A 17,975-nucleotide genomic window follows, 5' to 3' on the forward strand; every position below is an offset into this window, starting at 1 on the left:
GGCTCGCGTCAGCCGTGCGCGGTCGAGAGGCCTTGCCAGTGGAGCGGTAGCGCGTTTTCGGGTGAAAGCTTTGCTGGGCTTGGCTGTTCAGCCATGAGCCTTTGGAGCGTCTCCGACGTTCCCGGTCGCAGCCAGGGCTCTGTTGCGACTGTGTCGACAGAACTGGGCCGTCTGCCCGCGCTGGACGGAGCGTGCTTCAAAAGGTCGTCCGCTTCTCCCAAGGAAACGTTATCACCTGAGAGAGGAGCGCAACGTACCTTTGTTAAAGGTAACAAAAGCTTATCGCATCGAACTCACAACGTTTTGTTATACTGAACAGGCTTATTTGTCTGCAATAAATGCATAAATAACACTTTTAAATTACATTTGTTTCTACTTAACACATGGTTTTGATGTTCTGGGGAACTGGGCCCATCCAGAGTCAACAGCTAAAGCCTCCAGGTCTTTGATGTCAGTGCCAACAGCTCCTCCCCCTGCCAGATCAACAAGGAGGCACCACGGGCAGCCTTGGAGGGGCTTGGCAGAAGCTTCTTGCTTTCCCAAAGCCTCCTGCTATAGCGACAAGTCAAATCTGTCAGTGCATATATGCATAGAAAATGCATATAGAAATAAGGCCATTAAATGACAGTGTTATGGCTAAACGCTCTTGTATAGCCAGTCTCTTACTCAGGAGAGAACCCAGGAAGAATTATTTTAACACTGGTAAACCCTGCAAATGCAAGCGCGTCTGCGTATCACAGGCCAGGATAGCTAATAACCTTAACGCGGCGCCGTTCTGAAATGCGTACTGGCTAAGTCGTCATCTTCCAGCTACAAACCAAACCACACAAAAAACAAAAAAAAAAACCAACAAAAAACCAAAACCAGCCCTGCCTTTGGACTTGGGATCGTTATCACTCTGAACTCTGCTATTACTTGTTTCAATTCAGTCAGCGACCATACATACCTAATACCTTAACCAAATAGTTTTTCGTGTGGATAATCAAACATTTCTTATATATATATAAATATAAAAGGATATAAATGTATCATTTCTCTGGGCTGTTCACTTTTTGGATTCACAACGTTTACTTTTACATGCATAAACCAAAAAATAACGCAAACCCCCCACACCTACAAGGACTGAAAATTGCAATGGTTTCCTCTTTAAAGCTGTCATGTAAATGAGGAGGTTCTGGTTTGTTGGGGGTTTTTTAAGCTGTGCAGAAAAATATTTAAAGACTCTGGATTAGGGAAAAAAAAACCACAAAGTTTTTGCAGAAACATACTAATTCCAGTAAAACTTAACAAAATTGTATATTCTTTAGTGATGAAATAGTTCACGTAAGCAATTCATAAGTTTCATGTAATTTAAGCATTTGGATGAGTTTTCCAAACTTCAGGGTTTTATTCTGGAAAAAACTAATGACTTTTTAAAATCTGATTTTAAACCAAAGCTTCTCTGAAGCTTCTCATTAAAACGTGATGGTGTAAGCACGGGCGTGAGAACCCAGGTCCTGCAGAAGCAGCAGCCAGGTGTGTGGACGTGAAGGGAAAGACAGAAACCGCACGACCCCCCCTACCCCCAGAGCGAAGGCTCGGTTTTCCTCTTAGTGCCTAAGGCGGGATGCAGGCTCTAAAACAAAGCGCCAAATACTTTTTGCTCAAAACGAACTTGGCTCCTAAATCTTGGCTCAGATGAACTCTCCTATGGGTCGGAACCCACAGTTTTTACATACATAAGTTATGGTGGGGTTAACAGCAGCGGACAGCAGAAAAAATAATACTTAAAGAAAATTAATTTTCTCTTTGCTACTTTTTAAAGAGATGATATTTAGAAACAATGAAGCTAAGGTAATGTATTTGTTTAGAGACACACAAACTGTGGACTTTCAGGCCAGAAGACTGCATTTCCCCGAGTTTAACTATTCCTGCCTTCAAAGCCGCAGCCATTAATCTTCCGGCAGTCAGAGGTGAGAACAACTGCTGTGTCAGAGGTAAGCTCACCATGCACATCACTGTATCAGACTCGTTTGCTGCTGCTTTTAGAAAGCACAACAGAGCAGCTACAGTACAAAACTTGCTTCATCATGAATTTCAACACTTTGTATAGTCCATAAAAACCTGTTCTTAATTGGGCCACATACGAAGAATTTTCTTTATTTCTTTTATATTATAATTTATATATTTCTTTTATGAGAAAATTCTTGATAATTCACAGTTAGTATCTGGAGGCTGGGGATAAGTAGACCTCTTTCCTTCACAAGAAATACTGATGTAGCAATTGAGTGATGTCTGGACTCCAGCTGAGCCCCAGCTGCGGCACCCCGAACACCCCTGACCGTGGCGCACCCCTGACCGCGGCGCACCCTGCCCCTGGAGGAGAACAAACTCCTTCAGCGCCCTGGAGTGGATATCGGTGTTTGCTGTCAGCCTGCGCTTACCAGCAATCAATCAATCAATCAGTGCTGCTGCCCGCTGTAGGTCATCGCAGGCTCCAGCATTCCCTTACTGAAAGGCACAGAGGAATGCCTCAAAAGTCTCAAGCAGTTTAGGCAACCTTTTTTACATATAGCAGGGTCTCAGCCACATGTACCTAATGTGCTCAAAGCTGTGAGAATTCTCTCTTCTGTGTCTGAGTCTGCTCTTGTTTATGCAGTTAGGAGCATCCATAAATTGCCTGCTGGAGAAAGTAGCTGCTGGCTTGCAGAGACTTCATCGCCCAAAGGATGCACCAAGTCTACACTGATGAGAATGGTTTTTTTGGATGGGTGAAAGCAGAGAAGGAGGCCTGGCTCCAATGGTGTGCACCAATTTTCCAATTAAGAAAACAATTCTAGGGTGGCTGTAGGATTCCCACATCAATCCCATAAAGGAAAAGTGAACTGCTGTGAACAGAGCCTCCTTACTGTGCCAAAGATCAGCTCTCAAAATTTATCAAAGCCTGTAAATTGTCATTTAAAGGGAAGATAACCAGTTAGAGTTCCTTAGTTATATATTTAATAGAGTTGTTTTCTCCCAGCAGTGTTTCTGAGGGTGGAGGAGAATCATAGAATCGTCAAGGTTGGAAAAGACCCTTAAGATCATCGAGTCCAACCATTAACCTATCACTGCCAAGTCCATCTATACCATGTCCTCGAGCACCACATCTATCCGTTCTTTAAATACCTCCAGGGATGGAGACTCAACCACTTCCCTGGGCAGCCTGTTCCAATGCTTGACCACCCTCTCGGTGAAGAAGTTTTTCCTAATGTCTAACCTAAACCTCCCCTGGCGCAGCTTGAGGCCATTTCCTCTCATCCTATCACTTGTTACTAGGGAGAAGAGACCAACACCCACCTCACTACAACCTCCTTTCAGGTAGCTGTAGAGAGGAATAAGGTCTCCCCTCAGCCTCCTCTTCTCCAGGCTAAACAACCCCAGCTCGCTCAGCCTCTCCTCATAAGACTTGTGCTCTAGACCCTTCACGCCCTCCTCTGGACACGCTCTAGCACCTCGATGTCCTTCTTGTAGTGAGGGGCCCAAAACTGAACACAGTACTCGAGGTGAGGCCTCACCAGTGCCGAGTACAGGGGCACTATCACCTCCCTGGTCCTGCTGGCCACACTATTCTTGATGCAGGCCAGGATGCCATTGGCCCTCTTGGCCACCTGAGCACACTGCTGGCTCATGTTCAGGTGGCTGTCAACCAGCACCCCCGGGTCCTTTTCCGCCAGGCAGCTCTCCAGCCACTCTTCCCCAAGCCTGTAGCGTTGCATGGGGTTGTTGTGACCCAAGTGCAGGACCCGGCACTGAGCCTTGTTGAATCTCATACAGTTGGCCCCGGCCCATCGATCCAGCCTGTCCAGGTCCCTCTGCAGGGCCTTCCTACCCTCCAGCAGATCGACACTTCCACCCAACTTGGTGTCTTCTGCAAACTTACGGAGGGTGCACTCGATCCCCTCATCCAGATCATCAATGAAGATGTTGAACAGGACCGGCCCCTACACTGAGCCCTGGGGAACACCACTCATGACCGGCCACCAACTGGATTTGACTCCATTCACCACCCCTCTCTGGGCTCGGCCGTCCAGCCAGTTTTCAACCCAGCGTAGAGTGCACCCATCCAAGCCGTGTGCAGCCAGCTTCTCCAATATAACAGTCCTAGTTGTTAGGAAAGCAAGAGGATGCCACAAGGGTTCTATCAACCTGCTAGGGAACAGGAATGAAACCACTGGGCTTCACTCATTTTTTTTGTAACGTCACTGAGCATGAGGTGGAATAGGAGTGCAGGCAGCAGTGCAGCCCTAACCACCACAGCTGAGCAAAAGGATCTCATTACATCTCCAAGAGGCACATATGCGAAGGATGAATGATGGTCCCCACGCGTTCCAAAGAACAAGCTACGTACAGACATATAAATATATATATATACACATGCACGCACCCAAATTATATATATCTAAAGGCTGAAGCTCTGGAGACCATGACAAACAGAAGGTAAACAAAATAAAAAGTGTAGTTCACACGACATGAGGTGAAATTATAAAAGAGGTGAGTAAGAACAAAGGCAGAGAAGTAAAAGAAGTTCACATAGCAAAAATGTTTGGGTGGAGTAAAATTAGTAAAGCATTTGTTTAGATTCTAGAAGAAATGAATATGAATGGGGTTTTTTTCGTGACTTAGAAATCACAGTGAGATGATTAAAAGAAACAAAAAAGGATGAAGTGCTTGTAAGAGTACCCATAGCAACAGAATCAGAAAAACTGTCAGCATCTGTACTCTCATTAAGTTTATAAAAAGGATACTGGTACTGCAACTGCCTAGACAGCATAGCAACCACCTCCTAAAAAAAGGGAGATTTCAGGCTCATATGAAAGAACCGTTAGCACAAAGTGTATCAATGGGGTCATAATCCACGTGAGAAATTAAAGGCCGTTAACGGTTGCCATAATTGGTACCTGATACACAGAGTGGATCTACATCAGACAGGCAGCCTCTGGAGAAGCTCTGGGACAACTCCCAGAGCTGGATGTATTATATGGTCACAAGACGGACATCATAAATTCAAGTGCGTGTATAATGAAAGAGTTATCAATATCAGCCTCGAATACTGAATGATCGTTTATGTTAACAAACCAGCAGAAAATCCAAATTAACTAGAAATTGAAGTACTACTTTATACACAATTTTCTGGCATATCTTCATGATGGCTGGACCACAGACATCCGATTCCTAGGAATGCCAGTAAACTCGCACAGGCGCCCCATCAATCAGTCAGGAGTTTCATTTCTTTCCACTAACATTTCAGCTATGCAGCTGGATGTCCACATCCTGCTGCTGGCAGTGACGCATCGCAATATTAAAAGTAGTATAGACAGGACAGGTATGAGTGGCTGATCAGACAGGAATTAGAGCACCTTTTCCTATTACCCTCCGCTAAACTTTTACTCTAAAAAGCTGTGCTGAAGTTTGCTGGGGAACATCTTGCACCAGCTACAGAGCTCTATAAATAATTCCTGTGTTTGAGCCAGTTGCTCACTGCTCAACCACAGGCAGTCTATTAATATTTGTTCCTTTAATTATTGCAATTACTTAGTATTCACCGCGTCATCTCTACTACGCAGAGCATACCTAAGTAAGCAGATTTCTGCTGGAGCTCAGTCAGTCTGTGCAATCGTTCTTCATTCTTGCCTTTCAACTGATCAACATCGAGGCTGAAGCTCGAGTGCAAAGAAAAGCCGTCAGGCTGCAGTAACGGTGCCTTGCCCGGTGCAACATCCTCCTGCAGAAAATCCAAAAATGCACAAATCCTTCAGTTAAACAGCATCCTTTTTAAAAGGGCAAATAGCTATACATGCATGCTCTCGGCATCCATATCATCTAGCCACTAAGGAACCACAGGAACTGTTTGACATTAGATCTGTGGTCCACCTTCATATTTCAGCCAATCCAGTTCTTATACGTACAGCACACTCCAAAGCTTTCTGCTTTATTCGTCTCCTCTCCCTTGCAGAAGGTGGAAGCTGTGGTGATAAATTAACTTCTCCTAAGGCAGGAAACATTTCCCCATTAGCACCTGGAAAAACAGGCAAAAGCATTTTCAAAGCAATCAAAATACTAGACAGTGTTCAAACACATTTATGGTTTGAAATAAGCCAATATATTGTATGTGATTTAATCCCAGGAATCAAAGGAATGTATTCATTAGGACATCTTGCATGAAGCCAGTGATAATCCAGATGCAGACAAAAGAACAAGGTACCACGATAGCAGCAAGGGATGAACCTTGCCTCAGTAAAGGCAAGGAATATCTTGAGACTCATATTGAGATCTCTCTTGTGTGGAGGAGAAGGCATTTCACATCCTGCAAATCCACCACCTACCTTACTTCACCATATCTTGTTTACATCTAGACCTTTAAAGAAAACGAGTACTCAAATGAGTATAGCATCTCTGCTTGAAAGAGAGAACACTAGGCAAATTGGAGACATAAAAAGATACAACCATGTAATAAATCATGTATGTAAATATGTTACATGGAATATATAATAACATTACATGGAATTATAATGTTACATGGAATATAATAACATAATCAATGCCTTAATCACACATCCTTAGTCCTATCTTAGCCTTTTCATGAAATAAAGTGCTAGAATCTGTTCACACAAAAATAACTAACTAAATAAATTTTTGATCATACCGCTATCACATGACAGTGGGGGGAGTTTAATCTATTTTTATAATATAAATGAACCCTAAGGCGATGTTTCTGCTTCACACTTGTTTTGTCTATTTCCCCTTCCTTCGCTGATTCTGGAAACTACTTCAAATACAAACTATTCAAACAGATACTTGTTTTCTCTCCAGGACCAGTAACCACTGTCTGGGGGCTGGTTTATGGCTTTGCCGCTGCTTGGTGCAGGCAGTGGGCTCTGTTTTCCAGTTCAGTCCCTCTAGTACCTCCCAGAACAGAGCCTCCCAGAAAAAGAAAGGACTCTGCTTTAGAAAACCAGTACAGAATCCGTTACCACCAGTTACTGTTTGTGACAATGAAGTCACCTTTTGGAAAGGCGCTTAGTCTAGCATGGCACATGAAGTTAAAAAAAAAAAAATGTGTGGAAAAAAAAAAAAAAAACAAACCCATATATATATATACACACACAAACACACAGAGTACTGAACACTTCTGCAGCATTTGTCTGAAATGACATACTATGACATGAAAAATAAACCACAACTGTGGAAAGAATGGGTTTTTCTTTTCCCAGCAATTTGACAATAACTTTTAATGACATATTTTATATCATTCATGAGTTTCAAGGATCTTCATATGAAATTTTAAAAGTAACAATTAAACGATTATTTGGGTTGAAAATTGAAACACTTAGGTTTGAAAAATAAATTTGATAGATATCAAGAAAGTTCAGAGAAACAAAGACAGGTATTTTTAAAAATTCTTTCATATTGCCAGTTGTTTTTTCCCTAGAAATAAAGGTTTTATTCCCCTCTCCTCTTTTCCCTCCCCCAGTTTCGCCAAAGGTACTCATGCTCCCATCACAAATGTTTCAAGTAAAAAAATCAAAGCATGATTTTGAAATGGTATATGGCTAACAATCCACTTCTCAGAATTCTAGTTACAAGATCAGTTGAACTTCATTATATTCAAAATAGTGCTATTACTCAGAACACAAAAAAATGTTTAATCATGTGGATTTATCACAACAGAAACAAAGTACAAGCTAAAGAAGAATTTATTTGTACGTTTAGTGTTTCATCAATGTAAGATGCTACCTGTTCCTTTAAGCATCTCTCATTCAGATACTGCTACGCAGATGTGCTTTCAAGTCACCGCATTAACAAATTCTAGGGTTTCAAGTGAGGCAAAAAAAAGGGAAAAAAATTGATAAACCTCTTTATTCCTAAATACCTCAAGTTTCTGAGCCCTAGGAGATAAATTCAGTTGTAATGCTGACATCTATTACAAAATTGAGTTAGATTTTAAACCCATGTCAAAAAAAAAACCCAGAAAACCTAAAACAGAGGGTGGTGTTAGGCTCTTCTCAGGAAATGAAAAACATTGTTAAAATACACCAGAAGTATTTCACAAAAGACCCTCAGACAACGTGAGCAGCACAATTCACAGAGAAGGCAGCCCACAGATAATGAGAGTTTTTATTTTTCATTTCAGGGCTGGAAGTCACCAGATTCACATTCAGAATTTTAATTGCTATTTATAAAGCCCAAGTAATGCAAAGGGTAGCAAAGTTTTAGGTAGTGCCTACAGCTCAGTATTGGAGAAGATGCTTTTCAACACAGTCATAAACGATGTGGGGGGGGGGAAGAGAAAGGAAAAAATAAGGGGGTGAATAGTATCATAAGTTAACTCCATCACCTCACTGAGCTGCAAGAACCAGCTGGAGGGGGAGAAGAAGGGAATAGAAGAGAGGACTATAAATATCGTGAACCTTGCGAACGTGGTGAACAAAACCAAGGAGCCCCCCGTTACACAGGTGGCAGATTCAGAACAGATGAAAGGAGATACTTCACGCAAGGCATAGTGTGGAAATTCATCCACACAATACTGCTGATGGTAAACAATTAGAGGGATTCAAAAATGCTGATTCCGATTCAGAGCACTCCGCAGTGTTGCTGCATGCCTGCCCTCCTCCTCCTATTCCTCCCCATGCGCCTATTCTGGCTACTGTTAGAGACAGGGTATTTGGCCAGACTATAGACTGACGGACTGTCCTAAAGCATCCTTTCATCAGTTGGTCTGTACATAATAAATAGTACTTCCTAACCTGAAGAAGAATATATTGCAGACTACGCGAGCAACAACTGCACCGAAGAAGCCTGAAAGCCCAACCCTGTGCCCTTCCCAATCCCAGGTTATGCCCTGTACTCCAGGGCTTGCACATTACCAGAATAAGCTTGAATTCATTTCAAGTGAAAAATTCTGCTTTTAACCAAAGGCAGAGATAACAATCATCAGTATACAGAAACGTATCTAGTTTCATTAAAAAGCACTTGCAGGAAATCTACTGCATCTCCCATACAGCAAAGAATAAAACCTTGTAAGATGATTTCCCATAGATGATTGAAGAGAATTTCAAGGTACTGTAATGCCTACTAATGGAAAATAACGCGTAGAGGCCTGAGCTGGTTGGGTTTTTTAAGAAAAGAGAAGATAAGTTCTAGCCTTATGATTTCTAGTAACTGGAAATAAAACACATCTGAAACAGCATTCTTACATACATGCATGTAAAGGTTGAATAAAGAGACCTAAGACAATGTGAGGCATAATCTTCTATACAAAAATCTTAAGAAAACTAAAAATCATCTACTTCAGATGATTTAGAAGTGACAATGTTTACAAGTATGATGTGGCAAGTTAAGTGAACTGGAGTAATGTGTGAACAGCAGAAAACTGAGTAATTTAGAATGATTCACTATTTTATACCCATATAATCATACTTAAAATCGAGCATGCTTATAAAACAAAAGAATAAAAATGAGAAGAATCACTGACTGACCAACACTTTTATATTTCACTATGGACAGCTCGTAATTGTAAGCTGTGATTGCTAATAAATTATTTTATTTGCTGCAGAACAATAGAAGAGCATTGCATATTCTACCATTGTAACACACTTGCTGAACAAATACTAGCTTTTCCTTATCCAAAGCTGGGAAGGTGTCAAAAAAGCTCCTTGACAAGGCTAACATCCCTGTCAGAGCACAATGAGCACAGAAAGATGCTTTCTCATGAAAAGATGTGAAGTGGTATAAGGCGAGTGAGCACCATCATTAATTTTAGGTGTGACCTACACAAATTTATTGCAGTACAATTACATAAAGATCTGCATTTTAATTTGGAGGCATAATTTTCTAGTACTTTAAAACAATCACCATAGCTACACCCACTGCAACTTTTAAAACAGCAATAATCATTTTAGAGACACATCATTAGATTAAATGGCATGTTGGTACATTCGTAACATGGTTAAGGGGAGGTATAAACTCACCGATAAAAGCGCTATCCGATTCCAACAGTGAATTTTTCAAGAATTCATTAGATTCATTCCTGAACTACAAAAGTGAAACAGAAGACATGCAAATTCAGATGCCTCAATATCTTTCTGGGGCCAAATTTTAATTAATGTAAATTAACTGCCAAACTTCTGCAAAGCAAACAGCAGCTCTACAGTGTTCTGTACTATTCCTTACTTTATGGCTATAAAAAAATCTATAGATTTTTAAATAAGTCATGTTCTCTTTGAGCATTAGGGGTTTTTTTACTTCTCTGTAGTAATCCCATTTGTTGAAATTGCTTACACATGGCAACTGTTGTGGTGATTTGTTTAACACAGACATTTCAATCAAGAAATACCTCCTCATCACTCTGCCTGAGTTTCAGAACAGTCAGCACTAGAAGTGAGCTTTGTACCCAAGGTTTGCATGAAATGCAAATTACTGATCAAATGAAGAATGATTCCTTATATTTCACTTATCCCACCACATACAATCTTTGATGTTAAAGCATTAAAACAATAAGTTTCTTCATAGTAATAACAAGCACTAAGAGTAATACCTCTGGTTCACTGCTTAGTCGCACCCATTTGTTACAGAAATTCTACTATGGAATAATTTATGTTGAAAACCACTCTGAAATCAAAGCAGTGGAAACTATCAGGGGAAACAGAACAAGAGAAAACAATTTTTTTTACTGCAAAGCATTGCCCTGAAGAAGAATTTCAGGCAATAAATTGCAACTATAAAATGTGCTAAGGTGACTTTTTTTTAAATAAAGAATGTTTCATTTCTGCATGTAGTTACAGTATTATCCTTGAGGCTAACGGCTTTGCTCTTCCACAGTCTTCCATTTTGTATGGTTTCACATTCCCACGAGACACAATTGAACTCTGTTATTCTGTAGGTTGGGTTAGTGCAGAATTCCAACCGGATAGCACTTTATCGTGCTCTTTTTACCAAGTCAGAAAATAAACGTCCCATTTGAGACAACGGATCTAATTATTGACTGCCATGTGCATCCCTTAAGCCACCTGAATTCAGAGCAACTGCTTCTGGCTTGGAGTCCTCTACTAATTCCCACCTCCAGCAGCAATCTAACACCATATGAATATAAAATAAGTACCAATGAATATAAAAAGAAGGGAGTTAAAGAATCAAACAATCTCTATATACAGAGATAAACAACTTGTATGTCAAGTCTAAAGAAGCTGTTACTCAGTGTATTGACAAGCAAGAGAAGTAAATAAGCTTGCTGTCTTGTTACTTAAGTGTGATTCCTTTCTCCAAATCTGTGAAAGACACAATATTTCTCACACTTGAAAAAGGCAAAGTAATATAATAAAAAACTTGTTTTATTCTTACCAGTCCCATGGTTTGTGGGTTACCGCCAGAAGCAGAATCATCTTGATCAACAAAAGCCACATAGACAAGGGACAAAACGATAGTATTGACATAAAAACAGTTAATACTAAAACATATTAAAAGTTTTATCAGCATATTATTACAAAAATGAAGACCACTATACATTACTTCTTTAAAATTACACACATTGTAATTAATATTTTTAAAACATTCGAATGCAATGTTTATTCCGGTTTCCTTATGTCAACTTAAGTAGAATCAGAGAAATCAAACAGAACTCAGTAGTAGATTATTTCTAAGAGTGTTGAGCATGTGCAAGCCCTTCTTACGGCTGGGTTCATCAGTCTCTCCCAAAGAGCAAACATACTTTTCACACTAGAACTATACTGTTCATCCCTAATAAAAATCAACCATTTCCCATCTTGTTCAAAACCTGATGTTACCCAGAGAAAGGAAGCATAACTATTTTTGTGGCTACTGAAAACCAATTTTTTTTAAGAAGATATAATCACACTTCATGAAATGCTAAAATTGCACTAAATTGTGCTGAATTCTGAAAAAGTTCTCTATACTGCAACAGTCAGAACTACTTTTGTGCTATGTTTACAACAATATTGTAAACACTTGTTCTAGAAAGGTCATGTCCAAGTGTTGACTGAGTAATGTAAAAACCATCAATTTGTGGGAAGGCAGCATGGTTTAAGCCATCAAAGCAACACATTAGGGCACAAAAGATTGCTGCATGAATACTAGGTTTCTCTCTTTTACACCCTTATGTTTTGTTTGTTGATACCTTAAGATCCTTTATTATTTGAATTACTGCACCTTAAACAATATCCCGTCACACAGCTAGCAAGAAATGTTTTTTTCATCATATGTTCTGCACACTGCTGAATCCTAACGCAACTGGAAGATGGCACTGAGACAACACGCCATGTTAAGTAACTTCAGATGAAAAAGCATTTACACAGAAACTTACTTTCCAAAGTGTAGCCAAGAACTTAAGGTCAATGGCCGCCTTACTATAATAAAGATTATCCTCCCTTCCCTAGCACAAGTATTTTGGTTTTCTTGCCATCATCTTCACATGTTAAATTTTATGCATGTCACATTTTTCTTATATTAAAAACATTAGTGAATTAAAAAAAAAAAAAAAAGAGTGGAAGTTAATGGTATTCAACATCCCAGTGGGTGCAAGTGCTAAACTGCAACACTTCAAAATCCATCTCAACTTCACAGCTAGGATACAAAAAAAACCCCAATAATGGAGAGAAATCTCTCTAATTTATCAATTTTTGTTTAAACTTGCTATGAACCAAGTAGAAAAACAAACCAATACTGTATCAAACTTCAAAAATTAGAGAGCCAAAAATGACTTTTTTTTTCCATAATTAGGGATCACCTGAGCCATGTTTTTCCTGACCTCACTTTGTTTTTTTCCATTATTTTTAGTGGTCTATCAAGAGCTAGACTGAGGGATTCAGGAGTCTCATTTACATGTAGTGAAGCTAAACATTACAACAGTTTTGTAGTTAAAACTCACCGATACTCAAAAAATATTTATTCTATATTCCAGCCACCTTCTTGCCAGGAATAGGCATGTTTGTGTAGCTAAACAGTCATATTTATTATCAACAGAACTCAAGACTAAGGATGTTCTCCCCTAGGTGGGACAACTCAACAACCAATTTGACTAGCAAGAAGGATGTTGTGTCACAGTAAACTCTGTCAGATGAAATCAGTTCTCTTGGCTTCTGTCAGGGTGTACTAACAGAGCAGGAGACTGCAGAAAGCCCCAAGAGCGAACGTACGCTCAGCATGCTGAGCACACCGCGTTTGCAGCTCCCAAAGGGAGGCTGAGAGGTTGAACCAGACAGCGATCATTTCACAGAGGAAAGTACTTGTCCAAGGATAAAAACCTCAACGCTGGAAAGCACAGAGAACCATCCTGAAAGTTAATCTAACAATGACCCCATGCACACTGGAAATACAAAGAAGCAAAACTGAAGTTATTCTTCTTATTCGGTTTAAGTCTTCAAATAAAATATTTAATAAGACAGTTTTTATTTCTTGCATCTCTGCCTAGCAAACTTATTCAGCGTGTAGCTGACGACCTGTCTAGCATCAAAAACCATAGCACAGGGGCTGTCACTCCTCCTGGACTGACAACCAGCCCATTCCCGATACGCTACTCCAGTCAAGCAGAGCCCAGCTCTGCAGCGCAACGACATCAAACCTGCTCCTGTGCCTTTCCCTCCTATCCCTCAAAATAATAATCGTCCACAAGTCTGCAAAGGACTGCCTTGTTTACAGGGATACAGCAACCAATTAAAAAATTTGGGACATTTAAAAAATCATTAGTTTCTCAGGTTATAGTTTCACTAATAGTCCACATATTTCTCTTTTACATAAAGAGAAAAAAAAAGAAAGAAAAAGCATATTAGAGGGAAAACGGTATATAAAGCATGTAAGGTAAAGAACACACATATAGTAGGGGAAAACAGGTAAGCCTTTGCCACTACAGGCTATAATACAACATTTTGCCCACAGTACAAAAATACATATTGCTTTAATTCATCTTTCCTTCTGGCTTAAATCAGACAATAAAACCACTCATCTATTTTCAGTGAGAGGAAGACGATGAACTTGTCTCTGAGGAAAATAAACTGAAAATAGAGAGATACATGGCAACTAATTAATTCTCTTGCTCAGTACACAGTGACAGACTATAAAGTTAAATGATGTTGTAAAGCAGTAGGAGAACGAAAGAGAGAGGAAAAAATGCTCAAGGACCCTCTATAAGCATCAGTGGAAAATCGTTTTAAAAATCAGCTGCTTGTCTACCAACTAATCTAAATTGTCCAAGGAAATGCCTCTTTAGGTTGTCACCATGTAAGCCTGCATTATCCATTTAGCATTAGCATATGTCTAAAATGACTGCTTGTCCTTAAAATTAATGAAAAAGGCAAATTTGCTTTCTACTTGGTGGAGGTTCCTCTCCAGACAACATTAAAGCCTCCTCAGACTGACCTACTGAAAAATATTCTAATGGCAGAAAACCAAAACCAAACCCCACACAGATCTCAGTTGAAGCTAGTAAATTATTTTTCACCATTTTAGTCAATCTCACAAAGGGGAAGACTGAAGACAACCCTATACATTCCATTTAGACATTAAATGACATTCAAGAGCTTGTAATTAACACAGAAAGTGGTATAGACATGCTTATTTGCAACTGCGATGTTATCCATAAGCAATATTCCACACGCTGCTTGAACACCAGCACATCTGTCCAACATGGAATAGGAACCATCTTTAACACTCCCCAGGGTACCAAACAAAACACCCTGCAACTAACTGTCACCCTTCGCATCTTGGTATCAGTTTTGTTAATCTTCCTCGCATATGAGTCTATTAACAGGTAACAAACAAGCCTCAAAGCACGACCAGTGATAAAGAAGAGGCATTCAGTTTTTCTAAAGCAGTATGGAAAGGTGTAACTACTTTCCTTTTATATGTGTTTTGGGTTTTTTATGCCAAACTCTCACCTCATCTCCAAGACTAAAAAAAGCCTACGGAGCAATCTGAAATTGTGCTGGCTGTCTGTGGCAAGGCTGGGGCTGCAGGGGCGACCACTGTGAGAAGCTGCCAGGGCACAGCCGGTACCACAATGGACCCACCACAGGACACAGTTGAGCCCATAAGTCAAGTTTGTGGTGCCTCTGTGAAAACATATTTAGGAAAGGGCAAAACGAAACACGGCAGTGAGGACAAAAGTGTGAGAAGCAGCCCTGCAGACACCAAGGTTGGAGAAGGAGGAAGGGGAGGAGGTACTCCAGGTGCTGGAGCAGAGATTCCCCAGCAGCCCCTGGAGGAGACCACGGTGGAGCAGATGGAAAGGTACAAGACGACAGGAGCAGCAGAGAGAAACCGCTGTGTACTGACCATAATTCCCCCCCGCACCAGCCTGATGCCACTCATTGCGTCATCGAAGGGACTGGGGCGGTACGAAGGAAGGGGAGCAGGGGCGTCGGGAGTGAAGGAGTGAAATTGGGCATGGGGAAGGGGACAGAAAAGGTGTGGTTTTGATGTTTGTCTTTTTGTTTCCCACTATTCAAAATCAGTAATTAAATATTTATTTAAATTGATAATAATTATGTTAATTTTCCCAAAATCAAGTCTGTTTTGCCCAAAACAGCAGTTGGTAAGCAATCTCCCCATCTGTACCTCGGCCAACAAGCGTTATTCTTCCTGTTTCCCCTACTATCTCGCCAAGGGGCATGAATGAGGGGACGTGAGCAGGCGAGCAGCTGGGTGGGAGTTTCGCTGCTAGCCAAGGCTATGCCACCACAGAAATAAAGTTACTGTCTCTTCAAAATTTTAGTTAGGGCAGTCTGAATTACAGAGAGAAACACTTTTCTGAGAAGTTTGTATCTTGCACTCAAAACTGAGTTCGTTCGGATAGTTGCAACTGTAACTTGAGATACCGGTCTTTCATGACGGTTCATAAAAGACATCTGAATGAGCATTACATTTGGGATTAAGTGCAGCATGCAAAAAAGGGACATTACATTTACTTTTCACTGCTTCTGCAATATGCAGCCAAAATATTTTACTATGTTAGGATGTTAATATTTTACTGTATTAGGATGATCTCCTTTAAGCGATACAAGCAAAATTTTAATTCTGGAACCTCAAACTAGCTATATCTTATATGTGGTTTATAAAGCAAAGCCTGTTTATGGATACAGATTTCTGAAACTTTGAAATAGTCAACCCAAGACCATGGAAATAAAAGAAATTTAATCCATTAAAAGGAGACCAAGGTGAAGACATACTGGCTGCATTTTAACCAATTCACAGTTCAAAGCCATCTACCTCCTCAGCGAGAACTGAAAAAATGCCACAAGGAATTTACCTGCTAACGCTTTTATCACAAATGAGCTGAAGAGTTTTACTGCTCTGTAGTTTTCTTTAAGAAACAGTAACCAAACTACTTTTCTCTTGCATTTTTCTGAAGTATGAAGCACTAGTTATATTACTTTCAGGGAATCAGAGAGAAACAGTCACTGTAATTAAAAAGTCATTAAATTTTTTTGTGCTTTACATTATAACAGAATTTCAGTGTTCTGGTGTTTTACTGTTTTGTACTGCAGTGCTGACATTGAACTTGAAAGAAGTGAAACCAGAGCTGGTGGTTTTTTAATTCTTACCAAATACAAAACAAATAAACAAAAATCACTGAAATTATCTCGGACCATTGATTCCTTACCTTCTGTTTCTCTCCTCATTCTCATTCTGTCAAGTTTCTTCTGCTGTTCCCTCAACAGTGCCTGCTGCTGAATCTCTAGAGTCTGGTCATCTTTTGGAGGATCAGGATACATATGCCTCAAGCCCATACGCGTTTCAGAATCTAAAGCAAAGATATTAAAGTCAAATTTTTCCCTAAACCAATGTTTCTGAAAAACATTTTTAAAGAACTAGCTACAGATACAGAGTCATGAAAAACATTAAAAATAATGGTGACAATGGCCAAGAAGATGAGCCACTTTAGCAATGATTTTACAATTTTACTATATTAAAAATGTAATTTCTGGTAAAGGAGAAGGAGAAAGTTACATAGAATCATAATTTGTTGGTGGGTAAAAAAATCAAGTTCAGTCTACTTTCAGTAACATCATATCAAATGCATAAGAAGTTAAGAAGTTTAAGCAGCAAGGACTAGAAGCTAGGTGAGTGCTCCGAGTGGTACCTCGGCATTACAATGCCGTGAATTGTGTGCATTTGTACACACATACAAAATGCTGTCCACGGAGCATGTTGTCTATGGGCACTAGCTGTGAAGAGCCTGATTTTTATTTTTGTCTTTAAATCCTGGGTGGCATGGAAGATGGAGGAAAAGAACAGCTGTTTCACTACCTTTCTTCATCAATAATAAGAAAATCTACCTGCCTTTGTATTTAAGTTCATTAAATTCCCAGATATTCTGTATATTGACGGGATCTTGTGTCTCTTTTGATGAAGGTCGCCTTACTGGAGCCTGCAGACGAAGCCTGGCCATCTCAAATATGTCCTTTGGATTCTTCTCTCTCCTCCCACTTGAAAAGTTTGGAAAACAAGCAGAATACAATTTAACACTGTAATATTAATGAGCTGGGTGGAACTATAATATTGATAAAGCTCACATCTTTTATCCTTAAATAAAGCTAGCAAAACAGGAAAATAAATTTGAAAGTAATGACACTGCATATTGTGTTATAAAAAGGGATAACCTACTTAAAATCAAAAAAACCCCTCATACTTTATGGAGTGGAACTAAGACTGATGAACTGATTAGTCTTTTCCAACTAATTGGTATGATTAACTAATACATTTTGGAACCTAGCAACTGTTTTTAAATAAAAAGGGCATGATTTTCCATAAGAAAGTACTTCCACAGCAGTATGCTGTTCATAAGCATATTCATCACCAGTAGTACTGCGGTTTACAGGCACAAATTATGCCCTAGGTAAAAAGGTAATGAGATAAAACTGTGCTTTAGACATCTGTTTTGGACCACTCTCCAAGAGAGAGTATTGCAATTTCCAGTCTTACCAGTACAGCCATTCTTACACTAA

General features: G+C 39.9%; 1 protein-coding gene across 8 annotated transcripts in view; it reads right to left on the reverse strand.

Moving 5' to 3' along the window:
- Positions 1-8: 8 nt before the first annotated feature.
- CSPP1 (centrosome and spindle pole associated protein 1) overlaps positions 9-17,975 on the reverse strand; it is a gene marked incomplete at its 3' end in the record, with an annotated part of 69,481 nt that continues 51,514 nt past the window's right edge. For 7 of the 8 annotated variants that reach the window (XM_082316444.1, XM_082316439.1, XM_082316441.1 and 4 more), the window contains 7 exons: positions 17,311-17,456; positions 16,631-16,771; positions 11,359-11,399; positions 9,990-10,053; positions 5,928-6,037; positions 5,593-5,743; positions 9-235 (listed from right to left, as the gene is read on the reverse strand). In XM_082316444.1, coding sequence (XP_082172570.1) covers positions 9-235; positions 5,593-5,743; positions 5,928-6,037; positions 9,990-10,053; positions 11,359-11,399; positions 16,631-16,771; positions 17,311-17,456 — 880 coding nt within the window. Of the gene's footprint in view, positions 236-5,592; positions 5,744-5,927; positions 6,038-9,989; positions 10,054-11,358; positions 11,400-14,906; positions 15,081-16,630; positions 16,772-17,310; positions 17,457-17,975 lie in introns of those variants that run through there. The other variant, XR_014228677.1, reaches the window with a different exon arrangement.

The sequence above is a fragment of the Platalea leucorodia genome (genome assembly GCF_965183815.1).
Source record: "Platalea leucorodia genome assembly, chromosome: 1".
In the NCBI taxonomy this organism is placed as follows: Eukaryota; Metazoa; Chordata; class Aves; order Pelecaniformes; family Threskiornithidae; genus Platalea; species Platalea leucorodia.